The following is a 13,850-nucleotide window of genomic DNA, read 5'->3' as shown; positions in this document are numbered from 1 at the left end:
TGTATAAGTGTTTCTCTTATGTTGTGGGATTTCGTTCATACAATCGGAAAAGTGTTAATTATACGGTAAGGAGCAAATTTTTGACTTCATAATGAACGTAAGACACTTAATAAGGGTTATATAGGTGTTATTCAAACCGCAAAACGTTGTTTTCGGTTTAAAAAAACCTATTTTCTCGGAATTTCCTCGGATTATTCCGAGGGAATTCCGAGGAAACCCTCTTCTTCCTCGGAATTTCGTCGGAATATTCCGAGGAAATTCCGAGGAACTAGTGTTTGGGGTTTCAATACGTCAATTTTTTTTTATAAACGGATCGATCGATGTATATATATCTAAAAACACATCGATCGATCACTAAGATGGACCAAAGAGTAACAATGTGATCGATCGATTAGATTATCCCATCGATCGATCAAGAATCTCAAGCGTTCCTCGGAATGTCCTCGGAAAATCTCGTACGTTTTTTTATAAACGGATCGAACGATGTATATATATCCAAAAACGCATCGATCGATCACTAAGATGGACCAAAGCGTAACAATGTGATCGATCGATTTGACTATCCCATCGATCGATCGAGAATCTCAAACTTTCCTCGGAATGTCTTCGGAAAATCTCGTACGTTTTTTTATAAACGGATCGATCGATGTATATATATCCAAAAACGCATCGATCGATCACTAAGATGGACCAAAGCGTAACAATGTGATCGATCGATTTGACTATCCCATCGATCGATCGAGAATCTCAAACTTTCCTCGGAAAAGCTCGTACGTTTTGTTTATAAACGGATCGATTGATGTATATATATCCAAAAACGCATCGATTGATCACTAAGATGGACCAAAGCGTAACAATGTGATCGATCGATCCGTGTTTGTACAAAAACACATCGATCGATGCGTGTGCGGGAAACAGAATTATAAGGCAAAACCCGAACTTTTTGGATCAAAACCTCAGAACTCTTATCCCCTCCGATTTCCCTATAATTCGACCCCCCCCCCCTTTTCTCTCTCTATAATCATCCGATTTGAACAATTTTGGGCTCTATTCCCCTTGATTTTTCGAGCTCTACCTGATTCCTACACTCATTTTCACCCTAAGACAGGTATACTCCGCGAATCTCCACATTCTGAAATCGTGTTCTTGAGCAATTTTTTTGGATTTTGTGAATTTCTTATTTCCGTGTTGATTCCTTGATCAAATATGCATGAAAAAGATGTTTAAACATGGAATAGAACACAATTGTCTGTGATCAACGAGTTTGGAACAGGATTTGGGATGATTTAGGGATTGAGAATTTTTTTCAATTTGGTTTTTTTTATCACAACTCGATTTCGCCTTTCATTTTCATGTTGATTTGAGTTCTTAATTGATTATAACCATGTTGAGAGCAATGATTCTATTTTGTAGAGAATGAAGCGCACGAAAACATCAACAAAGAAGAACACACAAGAAGAGGGTTCGTCTCAGCGAGAGAAGCAAATGCCAAAGAAGTGGGATAAGTCTGATACCACCCACTACAACAACATGAAGAAGGTAGACGTTCCGGCTACACAACTAGCATGTCCTGAGACGATGACAATATTGGGAATCAAATCAGACATTGAAGGGCTGTTCCAGAACATGGGTCAAGGCAAACTATGCAACCTCAACGAACCCACTTATCCGGAGTTGGTACGCCAGTTCATAGCATCCGCATACGTCAGCCATCCTGATGATAGCCATCAGGAAGGTTTTCTAGCATTCGTAGTGCAGAAAGTATACTTTGAGGTATCTTTCACAGACCTCTGCGGACTATTTGGATTGAGTGCAGGGGAGAGGACATCTGGTCTTTATTGGACTTCAGAGCTGTTGAACTTCTGGGAAACGATTGGCACAGGGGTTTATAGATCTTCTCAGACAAAGGAGTCACTTATCCGGAGCCCAGTACTGAGATATGCCACACGCCTCAATGGCTCATTGCTATACGGGACAACCACCGCCGCATCAGTCACGCAATGGGAGTTGTGCCTCCTGTACCAAGGTGTGAGGCATTTGCTACCGGCATTTGGAAACTCTACATTCCCACCTGCTACTGCCTTCAACATGGGAGCGGTGCTGGCCGCAAACTTAGCAGGATACAAGGGGAAAGTAACCAAATCCAAGAGCAGTGCCTGTGGATTTGGTGCAGTGATTACTCGGATCCTTACACATGTGGGTGTAGACTGCGATAACCATCAGGTAGCACTGGACAGATCGAACAACATTGCTTGGAACTACCTGGATGTCATTTCTCTAGTAAGTAAGGAGTTCATAGCTGGTCCCCACTCGAGGATCGATCGGGATGGTCCTTACGTCTACGTATTCCAGGACCGAGCGAAGAAAACACTCTCTACTGCCACCTGCCTCAGATCGGCCTGACTGCTCTACTTTCAGAGGCTGCAGTTGAGTTCCTACCCCCTGCTACCGCACTAGTAGACAAGCCATCCTTCTTCACGCCAAAATATCAGACCAAAGGCAAGGCCGTGGTTGATGAAGAAGGAGAAGATGAGGCTGCACAAGCCATTCCAGATGATTCACAACCCCATCAGCTACTCCCATCAGACTCCAGCCAGTACAAGCTGCAAGAGCTTCCACCGAACGCCACTTCGCGCCAGCAACAACATTTGAGAGATCAGAGCATAAAGACAAACAACGACATGCTACACAAGATCTGGGCTGCCTTTTCACGTATCAGGCCGTGTCGTTGCCAAAAGGATGATGTAGTTCATCGGGACAACTCTCCATCCAGCTCTGGTTCGGGTTCGAGTGGTACACACAGGGTAAGAAAGAGGTCCAAGAGACCCAAAGATGCAGGAACATCTGGAGCAGGAGACGAGGAGTAGGAGCTATCACCGGCCAGTATTGCCATTTGATTTCCGACCGTGCTATTTTATTTTCTTTTCTATTCTAACGTTTTATGGTCTTATTTTCTGTTAATTTTGAACTTAGTTTTTTTTTTGTTTTTTTTTATTTTTTTTCTTAATTATGAGTTCGTATTTCTTTTACATGGTTTCTTCGTTTTATTTGGTTGTGTTTTGAGTAGTTTTTAATTCGTATTCAGCTTTGCCTTGCTAGATAAACCAAATAACTAATATCCGAGGAAAGATGTTATATCAAGTGTTCCTCGGAATTTCCTCGGTATTTCTTAAAAAAAAAAAAAAAAATCAATGGTAGTCTGTTTCTGAGTCATCATCACCAGATGAATCTGAATCTGGATCTTGGTGAAACTCTCCAATCACTGGTTCATCCTCTACGTGAACGACGGCTTCCTCTCCGAAGTCTGTTAAATCGACTACAAGGCCAACTCCAGCTAAATCTTCTGCTGCACTTAAGTTGCCGGATGTGCTTGGTTGTAGTGGGTCTTCCAGCTCAGAACTTCCCTGAACTCGGCCTCTCGGGTTGAGTCTTGTAACAGTAACCCATGGATCATCTCTGTTCCTTACCCGGGGTACTTGATATAACAAACCTGTAACATTTAGAAAAATTATAAATTAATACACATGATGATGAATCATTCTGAAAAATTAACATTTAATTACCTGATCGGCCTGAGAAGCAAGAATGAAAGGATCATAATATTGCAGCTTTCGCCTCGAATTTACTGATGTAACACCAAATGCATCTGTTCTCACACCTCGATCTGGAGTGTTGTCGTGCCAATCACAATAGAAAACATTATAACGCAATCCAACCATGTCCAAATACTTGATTTCCAAAATCTCATGTATGTGTCCGTAGTATACATCTCTCCTGATGCAGAACAAACGCCAGCATCATAAGTCGTACTCGAACGTCTCCTCTTCTGAGTTGTGAATGCATATCCTCGAGTACAAAATCTCTGATATGACTTCACAACAAAGTTTGGTCCAACGACCATCTCACGTATCCAATCGTCAAATGTTTCACCTCTGGCCAAACCAGCAGACACCTATTAATAGCACATATATATATATTATATCAATAAATGTGAATTAGTATAAATATGTGATAAAATATATTTTAATTTGTTTAAAGCACTCACATAAGTAAACATCCATCCAGTAAATTCTCTCTGCTTCATTTCTTCTAGTTCGTCCTCTGTGGCGTATCTATACTCGAACCGCTTTTCTGCCATGAAAATTCTGTATATGATGACAATAATGTAATTAATTAAGATTTAAATTTCAACTTGTTAAAATAAAAATTTGTAAGCTCATTTATTTACCTCTCATATTGAAGAACGTCTTCGCAGTTGGTGAGCAAATATGTTTGCAAATGACTGCGCTCCTGCTCAGTAAGTCGACGGTCCTTTGGTTTTCCGCTAAGTCGTCCAACGTCTGTGAAAATGTCTGGAACCGTAACATGATATGTTGCCCGTTCGCCTCTATCATCATGCCGAGCAGGTCTTCTGTTTTTGGTCTGAACTTCTGCTGGAAAGTAGTACTCGGCAAAGTTTGAAGTTTCTTCATTGATCATCTGTGCGACTATAGAACCTTCCACCCTACTTAAATTTTTCACCATCTTCTTCAAATGGAACATATACCGCTCATACAGATACATCCATCTATACTGCACAGGACCACCAAGTTCCAATTCTCTTGCCAGGTGAATAACAAGATGCTCCATAACATCAAAAAATGAGGGAGGAAATATCTTCTCAAGGTTGCACTGAATCACGGCTATGTTAGTTTTCAAATTTTCAATACCTTCAAGAGTCACTGATCTCGTGCATAAATCGCGGAAGAAACCACTTATCCCTGCAATTGCTTCATGAACATTTCGTGCTAATAGTTCCTTGAAGGCGAACGGAAGGAGGCGCTGCATCATTACATGGCAATCGTGGCTTTTCAAGCCAGTAAACTTTCTTTCCTTTCTGTCGATACAGTTACGCAAATTTGATGCGTAACCGTCTGGAAATTCCACATCGTTTGAAATCCAATCAAAGAACGCATCTTTTCCCTCTGCATCAAGTCGGTATATGGGAAAAGGAGCCCTACCATTCTCATCAACATGAAGTTCTGAACGAGCACATATATCGACTAAATCCAGTCTTGACTTCAAATTATCCTTTGTTTTACCTTGAACATTAAGGATCGTGTTCATGAGATTGTCAAAAAAGTTCTTCTCAATATGCATGACATCTAAATTATGCCTTAGCAGATGATCCTCCCAGTATGGCAGATCCCAGAAAATACTTTTTTGTGCCAGTTATGTAGTTCTCCAACAGCATCTACCGGAAAACGCTCATGTCCACCGACGTCTGGCGTCCTTTCTGCACCAAAATCTCTTAGTTGTGTCTTCAAATCTTTCCCACAAATTTCCGGAGGTGGACTGTCAAACACCCTCTTGTTCTTCGTAAACAAATTCCTACTCCTACGATATGGATGATCAGGTGGTAGGAATCTCCTGTGACAGTCAAACCAACACGTTTTCCTTCCGTGTTTTAGTTGGAAAGCATCAGTGTTATCTTGACAATATGGACATGATAGCCTTCCATGCGTTGTCCATCCAGACAACATACCATATGCTGGAAAATCACTTATTGTCCACATTAGTACTGCCCGCATTTGAAAGTTTTCTTTACACGAAACATCGTATGTTTCAGCACCTTGAGCCCATAGTTGTTGCAACTCATATATTAGTGGCTGAAGAAACACATCAAGTGATCTCTTAGGATGCTCTGGTCCGGGAACGAGAATCGAGAGAAACAAAAACTCTCGTCGCAAGCACAAGTTTGGGGGTAGGTTGTATGGTGTAAGAATGACGGGCCATAGAGAATAATGTCTTCCACTCTTGCCAAACGGACTGAAACCATCAGTACATAATCCAAGGTAGACATTTCTTCTCTCATACGCAAAGTCGGGATACTTTGATTGGAAATGCTTCCACGCTTTTGCATCTGAAGGATGTCTGATCTCACCATCTGTTGAGTGCTCCGCATGCCATCTCATTGGTTGCGCTGTGCGTTCAGACAGATACAACCTCTGCAACCTTTCCGTCAAAGGTAAATACCACATCCTTTTATATGGCACTGGAACTCTTCCACTCGTATCTTTATAACGAGGCTTTCCACAAAATTTGCATGTAACCCGCTGTTCATCCGCCCTCCAATAAATCATGCAGTTGTCGCTGCATACATCTATTACCTGATACGCCAAGACCAGCTACGAGTTTCTGAACCTCGTAGTATGAACCAGGAGCTACATTATTCTCGGGTAGAATACCTTTTACAAAATCAGCAATCGCATCCACACAGTCTTCAGCCAAATTATAATCTTTTTCAATGCCCATCAATCTTGTAGCAGATGATAAAGCTGAATGACCATCTCTGCAACCTTCGTACAATGGTTGCTTTCCAGCATCCAACATATCATAAAATTTCCTAGCTTGTGCATTGGGTAAATCTTCCCCTCTAAAATGATCATTTACCATCTGCTCAGTACCTACACCATAATCTACATCCGTTCTAATTGGTTCTTCTAATCTAACCGCTGGCTGAGGTTCGCTAGTACTACCATGTTCATAATCAGTTTCCCCATGATGATACCAAATTTTGTAACTTCGTGTAAACCCACTCAAATATAGATGAGTCCAAACATCCCACTCTTTAATAACTTTTCTATTTTTACAATTAGAGCAAGAACATCTTAACATACATGTTTTTGCTTCCGGTTGTCGGTGAACTAACCCCATGAATTCGGTTATACCTCGTTGGTATTCTTCCGTAAGCAATCTCGTGTTCGGATCCAAATGAGGTCGATCGATCCAAGAACGAAAATAATTTGAAGAAGACATATTTTTTATGAATCAAATTCGTGTGTAAATAGAGTAAGAGGGAGGATGAAGATATGGAGTGAATGAAGAGGAAGAGGAGTGCTTGTATTTATAGTTTAAATCCTGCCGACAGACCGAGGAAATTCCGACGGAATTCCGACGGAAAAGGCTAGTTCGTCGGAATTTCCTCGGAATTTTGTAAAATCCCCCAGCGGCTCTCCAACGGCTATAATATTTCCTCGGAATTCATCGGTTTTTTCCGAGGAACACATTTTTCCTCGGAATTTCCTCGGAATATTCCAACGGATTGATATTTCCTCGGAATTCCGTCGGTATATTCCAAGGAAACCCAATTTTGTGTTTCCTCAGAATTTCCTCAGAAATTCCTCGGGATATTCCGAGGATTTCATTTTCCGTCGGAATGTCCATCAGAATACCGCTGTTTTCTTGTAGTGATTATTATTTTTTTTTTCAGATAAAAAAAAAAGAAATATCAACCAATCGCTGACTGTCACATATTGTGGGGGCCCACAAATAGTGCAAGGACTCACTAAGAAAAAGTTTTTATTTTAGAATTTTAGTAATTGAATTCTTAACTTTTGGTGGAGTTCACTGATTATTTAATTATTTTTTTTTAAGAACTCACCCTTAAGAATTGTTGTTGCGGATGTTCTAATATCAGCATCACACACCAAAATAAAAAGCACGAAAGAGTAAAAGGGACCCAACACTACTATCGAACTTTGAAAGACGGTTGACGCCGACGTTTATCACTTTTGCTTATATGTTTTCAACTTTTTATATCTAATGTAGGGATATATACATCACGTAATGTTAGCTCAGTAATTGCACATGATGGAATGTTACTGTGAATGGTATACGATGATGAATATAAACTCTTTTCTAGTAGAAAATAACTAACTAATTAAACTCTCTATCAATCAAGAAAGCAATAAAAATCAATAAAAAGATAAATTAAAATGGAGGGGAGAGGAGATAAAGGTTAGAAGCTAGGGTGTGATGTTTTCGTATCAATCTCAATCTCTCTCCATACCTCCAACGCCATTAATACTTGAATAAACATATAAAATTTCTCCATTGAATTGCCTATAAATACACATACATCCCACTTCTTCAATTTCATATTACAAAAGCCTCCCAAAAACTGCAAAGAGTCTCATATTAGTTCTTACTCTCAAGAATCAAACACACTCTTTCTAAAAAGATTAGCGTTTCAAACCCCGAAATGGCCCGTTGTTTTGGAAGTCTAGCTGTTTTCTTATGCGTTCTTTTGATGCTCGCTTGCTGCCAAGCTTTGAGTAGCAACGTAGATGATGGATATGGTCATGAAGATGGAAGCTTCGAATCCGATAGTTTAATCAAGCTCAACAACGACGACGACGTTCTTACCTTGAAAAGCTCTGATAGACCCACTACCGAATCATCAACTGTTAGTGTTTCGAACTTCGGAGCCAAAGGAGATGGAAAAACCGATGATACTCAGGTATATCATGTTTACGATTATGAATATATAATTATTTTATAAAAAAATAGTTACATGTGTAAATATATAAGATATTTTATTTGGTATATATTGATGATGCATGCATTCATGGGTGTAAAATATATGCTTAATTAGGCTTTCAAGAAAGCATGGAAGAAGGCATGTTCAACAAATGGAGTTACTACTTTCTTAATTCCTAAAGGAAAGACTTATCTCCTTAAGTCTATTAGATTCAGAGGCCCATGCAAATCTTTACGTAGCTTCCAGGTAATATGTGTTTTGTTTTATTTTTGTCACTTTTATCACTAGTATTTTCTTAATTCATAAATTTAATCAACTAGTTGAATTTTATTACCGATTAACCGCAGATCCTAGGCACTTTATCAGCTTCTACAAAACGATCGGATTACAGTAATGACAAGAACCACTGGCTTATTTTGGAAGACGTTAATAATCTATCAATCGATGGCGGCTCGGCGGGGATTGTTGATGGCAACGGAAATATCTGGTGGCAAAACTCATGCAAAATCGACAAATCTAAGGTATATAGTATAGTCCACCAATCACTATGTGTCACACACAAATATATATATACTTATTTATGATATTCGGACTCCTATTTAAATGTCACCATGCTAATATTAATTCGTCTCCTTCTTTTTTATGCAGCCATGCACAAAAGCGCCAACGGTACGTAAATACAAAAGCTCCATATATATGCATGATTAAAAAACAAATCACACTCGAATGATTAAGAACGTTTGATTACAAAAATTGGCATGTATTTTATATTTATGCAGGCTCTTACTCTCTACAACCTAAAGAATTTGAATGTGAAGAATCTGAGAGTGAGAAATGCACAGCAGATTCAGATTTCGATTGAGAAATGCAACAATGTTGGCGTTAAGAATGTTAAGATCACTGCTCCTGGCGATAGTCCCAACACGGATGGTATTCATATCGTTGCTACTAAAAACATTCGAATCTCCAATTCAGACATTGGGACAGGTAATGATCCCCATACATATTATTCAATTTTAGAAATCTAGAAATCTGTATATTTTAGTTATGACATTCATGGTTGCTTTTCTATAGGTGATGATTGTATATCCATTGAGGATGGATCGCAAAATGTTCAAATCAATGATTTAACTTGCGGCCCCGGTCATGGGATCAGGTAAAACAATACCTTTATCATTTCCGAATATTAATCAAAGTGTAGTAAAATTATGTATCTTACCCTAATAGTTTCACATAGTTTAGAGTACATATTTAACATATAGACCTTTGTTTATTTTATTTTTGTATTGAGAAGCATTGGAAGCTTGGGGGATGACAATTCCAAAGCTTATGTATCGGGAATTGATGTGGATGGTGCTACGCTCTCTGAGACTGACAATGGAGTAAGAATCAAGACTTACCAGGTGATTGATGTTGTTTTTCCCCTACAAACACCCCCTCTTTTAGAACTCCCTCGGATGGAGTAGTTTGATTTGACGTTCATAGCAACTAGGAAATTACGACCTTACGTCTAGTTCCATCTGATCGTACCAGTACTGGTAACATTAAAGCAGTGCTCCCTCAATAACAACCCAATTATCGATTTCAGGGAGGGTCAGGAACTGCTAAGAACATTAAATTCCAAAACATTCGTATGGATAATGTCAAGAATCCGATCATAATCGACCAGAACTACTGCGACAAGGACAAATGCGAACAGCAAGTAATTGTTTGATAGATTAATTTGATTTGCCCAATTTTTTATATATTTTTGTTTGTTTGTATTGTTTAATAAAAGTACCCTCACTAGGCTTGAAATGTGAAATATGTTGACTAGGAATCTGCGGTTCAAGTGAACAATGTCGTGTATCAGAACATAAAAGGTACGAGCGCAACAGATGTGGCGATAATGTTTAATTGCAGTGTGAAATATCCATGCCAAGGTATTGTGCTTGAGAATGTGAACATCAAAGGAGGAAAAGCTTCTTGCGAAAATGTCAATGTTAAGGATAAAGGCACTGTTTCTCCTAAATGCCCTTAATTACTAAGCTGATTATGTAATATACATAAATACGTAGTATATGTAATTATAGATGCATGTATATCGTTATCTACGTATTGATTCTTGATATATATAGAAAACTAAAGATATATGGGAATATACATACAATAGTTGAGATAATTGTTGTCTTGTATATGATTCACTGAAGTTGATTGCTTGTCCATGAATAAATGAATAATATCATTTCTCTAATATTTTGTTTTACTATTAAACATGGTGAATATATATACAACTTTAGTGTGGTTTGATTGTTTTGATGTCTTTTTATATATAATTCCATTGGTCTAATTGTCGACAGATATGAAGATAAAAGTTGACAAGAATTTTTGCTTTCTATGTTTTCTTTTTCAAAAATAAATAATCATAAAACATCTGTAAAACGATGTCCGTAGAATAAGTAAAACGATGTCTTCAAAATTACTGAGAATACATAATGTTTTCATTTTTTCGACGATTACATGATAAGGTTAATTAAGAGCTGAACCGAAGAATTTAGGTTCACCCCTTTTTTACTTCACTTTTTTCACTTCTTGCTTTGATCTCCAGCGGCTGTTGGCTTGCTTTGCTCTTCCACTATTTCTGTGGTCGCTGGAGGCGGTGGAAGAGGAGCGGCAGCGACGGTGGGGACTCCAGCATCGATGCAGCTACGGCACGTCCTCTCCACCCAACCTTCGATGTCGTGGTCTCGGCTGTCAGATAAATGGCGTCCACCGCAAAGCCGAGCGAAGATGCCGGCTAAGACGGATAAAATGGTGATGACAGCTAAGATAACGACTAGTGTTTCTATTGAACGGTGGTCTGAGTTGTGGCACGGCTGGTCTAGGGAAGGTGGGTCCATGTATATGGTGCTTGGTGTGGTTGTGGTGCCGAGTTGGTCATCAAGTCTTGCCGTAACTCCGAACATGAGAAAGAGCTTAGAGAGTGAGAGTCTTTCAGGTGTGCTTGTGGGAGCCAAGGTTACACGGAATAAGTGCAATGTGTGGTTAAACTAACAATTATATCGACTTATAATAAGAAAACATATAATAAATTTTTAAAATAAAACCATGACTTTCTAAGACCAACGGTTGAATTGTAATTACGAGAGCATTTAAAAAGGGTTAATTTGCTGAATGACTATATTGGGAGAAATATTAGTTTTGTAGTAAGAGTGTAATAAAAAGAGATAGGAAGAAAAATGAAAAAAAAGAGAGTGAAATGGTTAGTTGGTAAAATATAGTTTTTTTTTTTATAGATCCAAATTTCCCTATGTTTTTTTTCTCTATATATTATTTCTTCTCACTTGGGTTGTAGGCAAATATTCATTGGATTTGAAGGATATTTACATCACTGACTCACTTAAAATTTGAAATATATATATTTTATTTTTTGGTCTACATATATGTATATAGTAATCAATTACTAATTATTTATATTATCAGTTCACTAAAAACTAATAACAAAATCATAGATAAAATTAAATTTAACAATCAGATTGTGTAAATACAAAATCACATTCATATGGGTAAACCAAGAGGGGTTTGTTTTGTTGTCCCCATGACACTTCTCGTCTGCTTGTTGTCTTTCCATCGAGCCCCTTTGACTCAGTTCAAACATTATTATTCTTACAAAATAAAATGTGACCATCATGAACACATATAAATATATCTATAGGTTGATAAAAAAAATATAGAGATATATCTCTAGATTCATTTTATCTTTGTTTTTTTGGTTCAAAAGATTCATTTTATCTATGAAGTCGCTAGTAGCTGATCTAGATTTATGTGGCCTAGCTTGGCTTTTTCACTTATTACTGTAAAGTTTTGGCAGGTGATATCAGTGGTGGGGTTTGTTCATCTTGTCGTATCTCTGCATCTTCTTATTTTGTTATATATCAATGTGTCAGCTCAATAATGTTATTCAGTAAAGAAAAATGTCACTACCCTATATCTATTGATGATCATAAGAAAACCAAGAATTTTCACAGAAGCGAATGTGAACTTTTTTTTTAATATATTTCTAAAGGCGCGTATCAAGAACGCGCCCCCAAATCGGCGAAAACAAAGGCGAAACTCAACATTCACGCTCTAGATTTGTCGACGACCAAGCCTACCGGAGTCGTCGCCGGCGCCGTTTCGTATCCTACTAGACGGACCTCTCTCCCTCTCCTGTGGCCTGCGTCACCCTTTCCTTTTCCATGGATGCTAATAGAGATGAATCGCGTACTGAAGCTGCGCAAAAGTCCTCTGATGTATCTGACCTGCAACATGCTCCTTCTCCGGATCCTCGCTGGCCGTATCTTGGAAGATGGTCAGCCAATCCAAAACCCGTGTCTCCAACGTTACCGATTTCGTCGGTGAAAGAATAAGTAACCGATGTTCCCTCTGCAACCATCGCTCCTCCTCCTGCAATCACAGTTCCACCTCTTGCATCTACAACCAACGACTCTCTTCATGTCTCTGAAATCACAGACCCTCCTACTTCTGTAACCATCGAACTTCCGACTGAATCTCCGCCTCAAACTGATGAACCCATTAATGTTGATGAGGAAGCACCACCAATGGTATCTACTGGTGACGATGACGTTTCTGAAAATGGTGACCTTGATGAGGAGCCCACAAAAGAAACCGTCTTTGTCCATTCCATGGGAGCGTGGTCGAAACCACTCCACTTCACACCTTCACCTACCCCTCCTGTACCTGCTACTCCAAAGCTCGGTGTCTCAGACGCGGTAAAATGCCAAATAGCCTCCTTTTTGCCGTCACTTAATGATTCTATCATCGGTCACAAGCATAAGAAGGAGCAATTGTCGTATCCTCCAATGGATAAAATGCCTCATCCGGCTCTCAAGGATGATGGTAGTCTTCGGTTTTCATGGTCTGCTCGCATGAACCAGTCCTCGAGAAATCTTTTTCGAGCTGCTGAACCTAAATATCGACTTGATGGAACTCCTCAGGTGACAATTCGTTCTAAGGTTCTTAGACTAGGACCTGAGAATAAGGAAGAATACGTTGTTGGACAATTCCACAGGTGTTCTAACCCACCCGGAGGCGTTATTCATGTTGTCTTGAATAGACTATGGGGACGGGAATGTAAGATATCTTGTCGGAAATTAGGAGAATCATCGTTTTTGTTCCATATTCCTCATGAAAATACTCGCAAATGGGTCATCCAACGGGGAGTGTGGCATGTGGATGATTGTCTCCTATTTGTGGCTCCTTGGAGTCCCGTAAACTCTTTCAAAATCCCGGAGATTTCTACATTACCGGCCTGGGTAACCCTCAAGAATATTCCGGATTCATGCTTCTCTAGATTGGGTATCAGCCACATAGCATCAGGTTTGGGAGAGCCAATGCTTACGCATAGGCCTCGTTTAGATCCAACAAATATGAGGGAAGCGGAAATTTTAGTTGAGGTTGAGCTAGACAAACCGTTTCCAAAGCTAATTGCTCTTGATGACAAACAAGGCAATATTTACTTGGTAGGTGTAGAGTATTCTTGGATTCCTAGCGCGTGTGAAAGATATGG

General features: G+C 39.2%; 2 protein-coding genes across 2 annotated transcripts; one reads left to right on the top strand and one right to left on the bottom strand.

Moving 5' to 3' along the window:
* The first annotated feature begins 7,937 nt into the window (after positions 1–7,937).
* LOC106409963 (polygalacturonase ADPG1-like) lies at positions 7,938–10,533 on the top strand. The gene is made up of 9 exons (NM_001316252.1): positions 7,938–8,281; positions 8,417–8,548; positions 8,650–8,823; positions 8,951–8,971; positions 9,082–9,289; positions 9,377–9,458; positions 9,597–9,705; positions 9,891–10,004; positions 10,119–10,533. The coding sequence occupies exons 1-9, from the start codon at positions 8,024–8,026 to the stop codon at positions 10,320–10,322; spliced, it is 1,302 nt and encodes a 433-aa protein (NP_001303181.1). The 5' UTR covers positions 7,938–8,023; the 3' UTR covers positions 10,323–10,533.
* On the bottom strand, positions 10,298–11,502 carry LOC106410166. Its single transcript, XM_013850654.3, has one exon. It carries the CDS (start codon positions 11,245–11,247, stop codon positions 10,867–10,869), a length of 381 nt encoding a protein of 126 aa, XP_013706108.1. The 5' UTR covers positions 11,248–11,502; the 3' UTR covers positions 10,298–10,866.
* Positions 11,503–13,850: the final 2,348 nt, after the last annotated feature.

Source organism: Brassica napus, chromosome C6 (assembly GCF_020379485.1).
Source record: "Brassica napus cultivar Da-Ae chromosome C6, Da-Ae, whole genome shotgun sequence".
NCBI classification, from domain to species: domain Eukaryota; kingdom Viridiplantae; phylum Streptophyta; class Magnoliopsida; order Brassicales; family Brassicaceae; genus Brassica; species Brassica napus.
This window is presented reverse-complemented; position numbering and strand designations above follow the sequence as displayed.

Excerpts from the sequence above, each read along its gene's own strand:
- LOC106410166 (XM_013850654.3), bottom strand. The coding sequence starts at position 11,247 with ATGTTCGGAGTTACGGCAAGACTTGATGACCAACTCGGCACCACAACC.
- LOC106409963 (NM_001316252.1), top strand. The coding sequence starts at position 8,024 with ATGGCCCGTTGTTTTGGAAGTCTAGCTGTTTTCTTATGCGTTCTTTTG. Across the intron at positions 8,824-8,950 it reads GCAAAATCGACAAATCTAAG|CCATGCACAAAAGCGCCAAC; the intron begins GTATATAGTATA and ends TTTTTTATGCAG. Across the intron at positions 10,005-10,118 it reads AGGACAAATGCGAACAGCAA|GAATCTGCGGTTCAAGTGAA; the intron begins GTAATTGTTTGA and ends TATGTTGACTAG.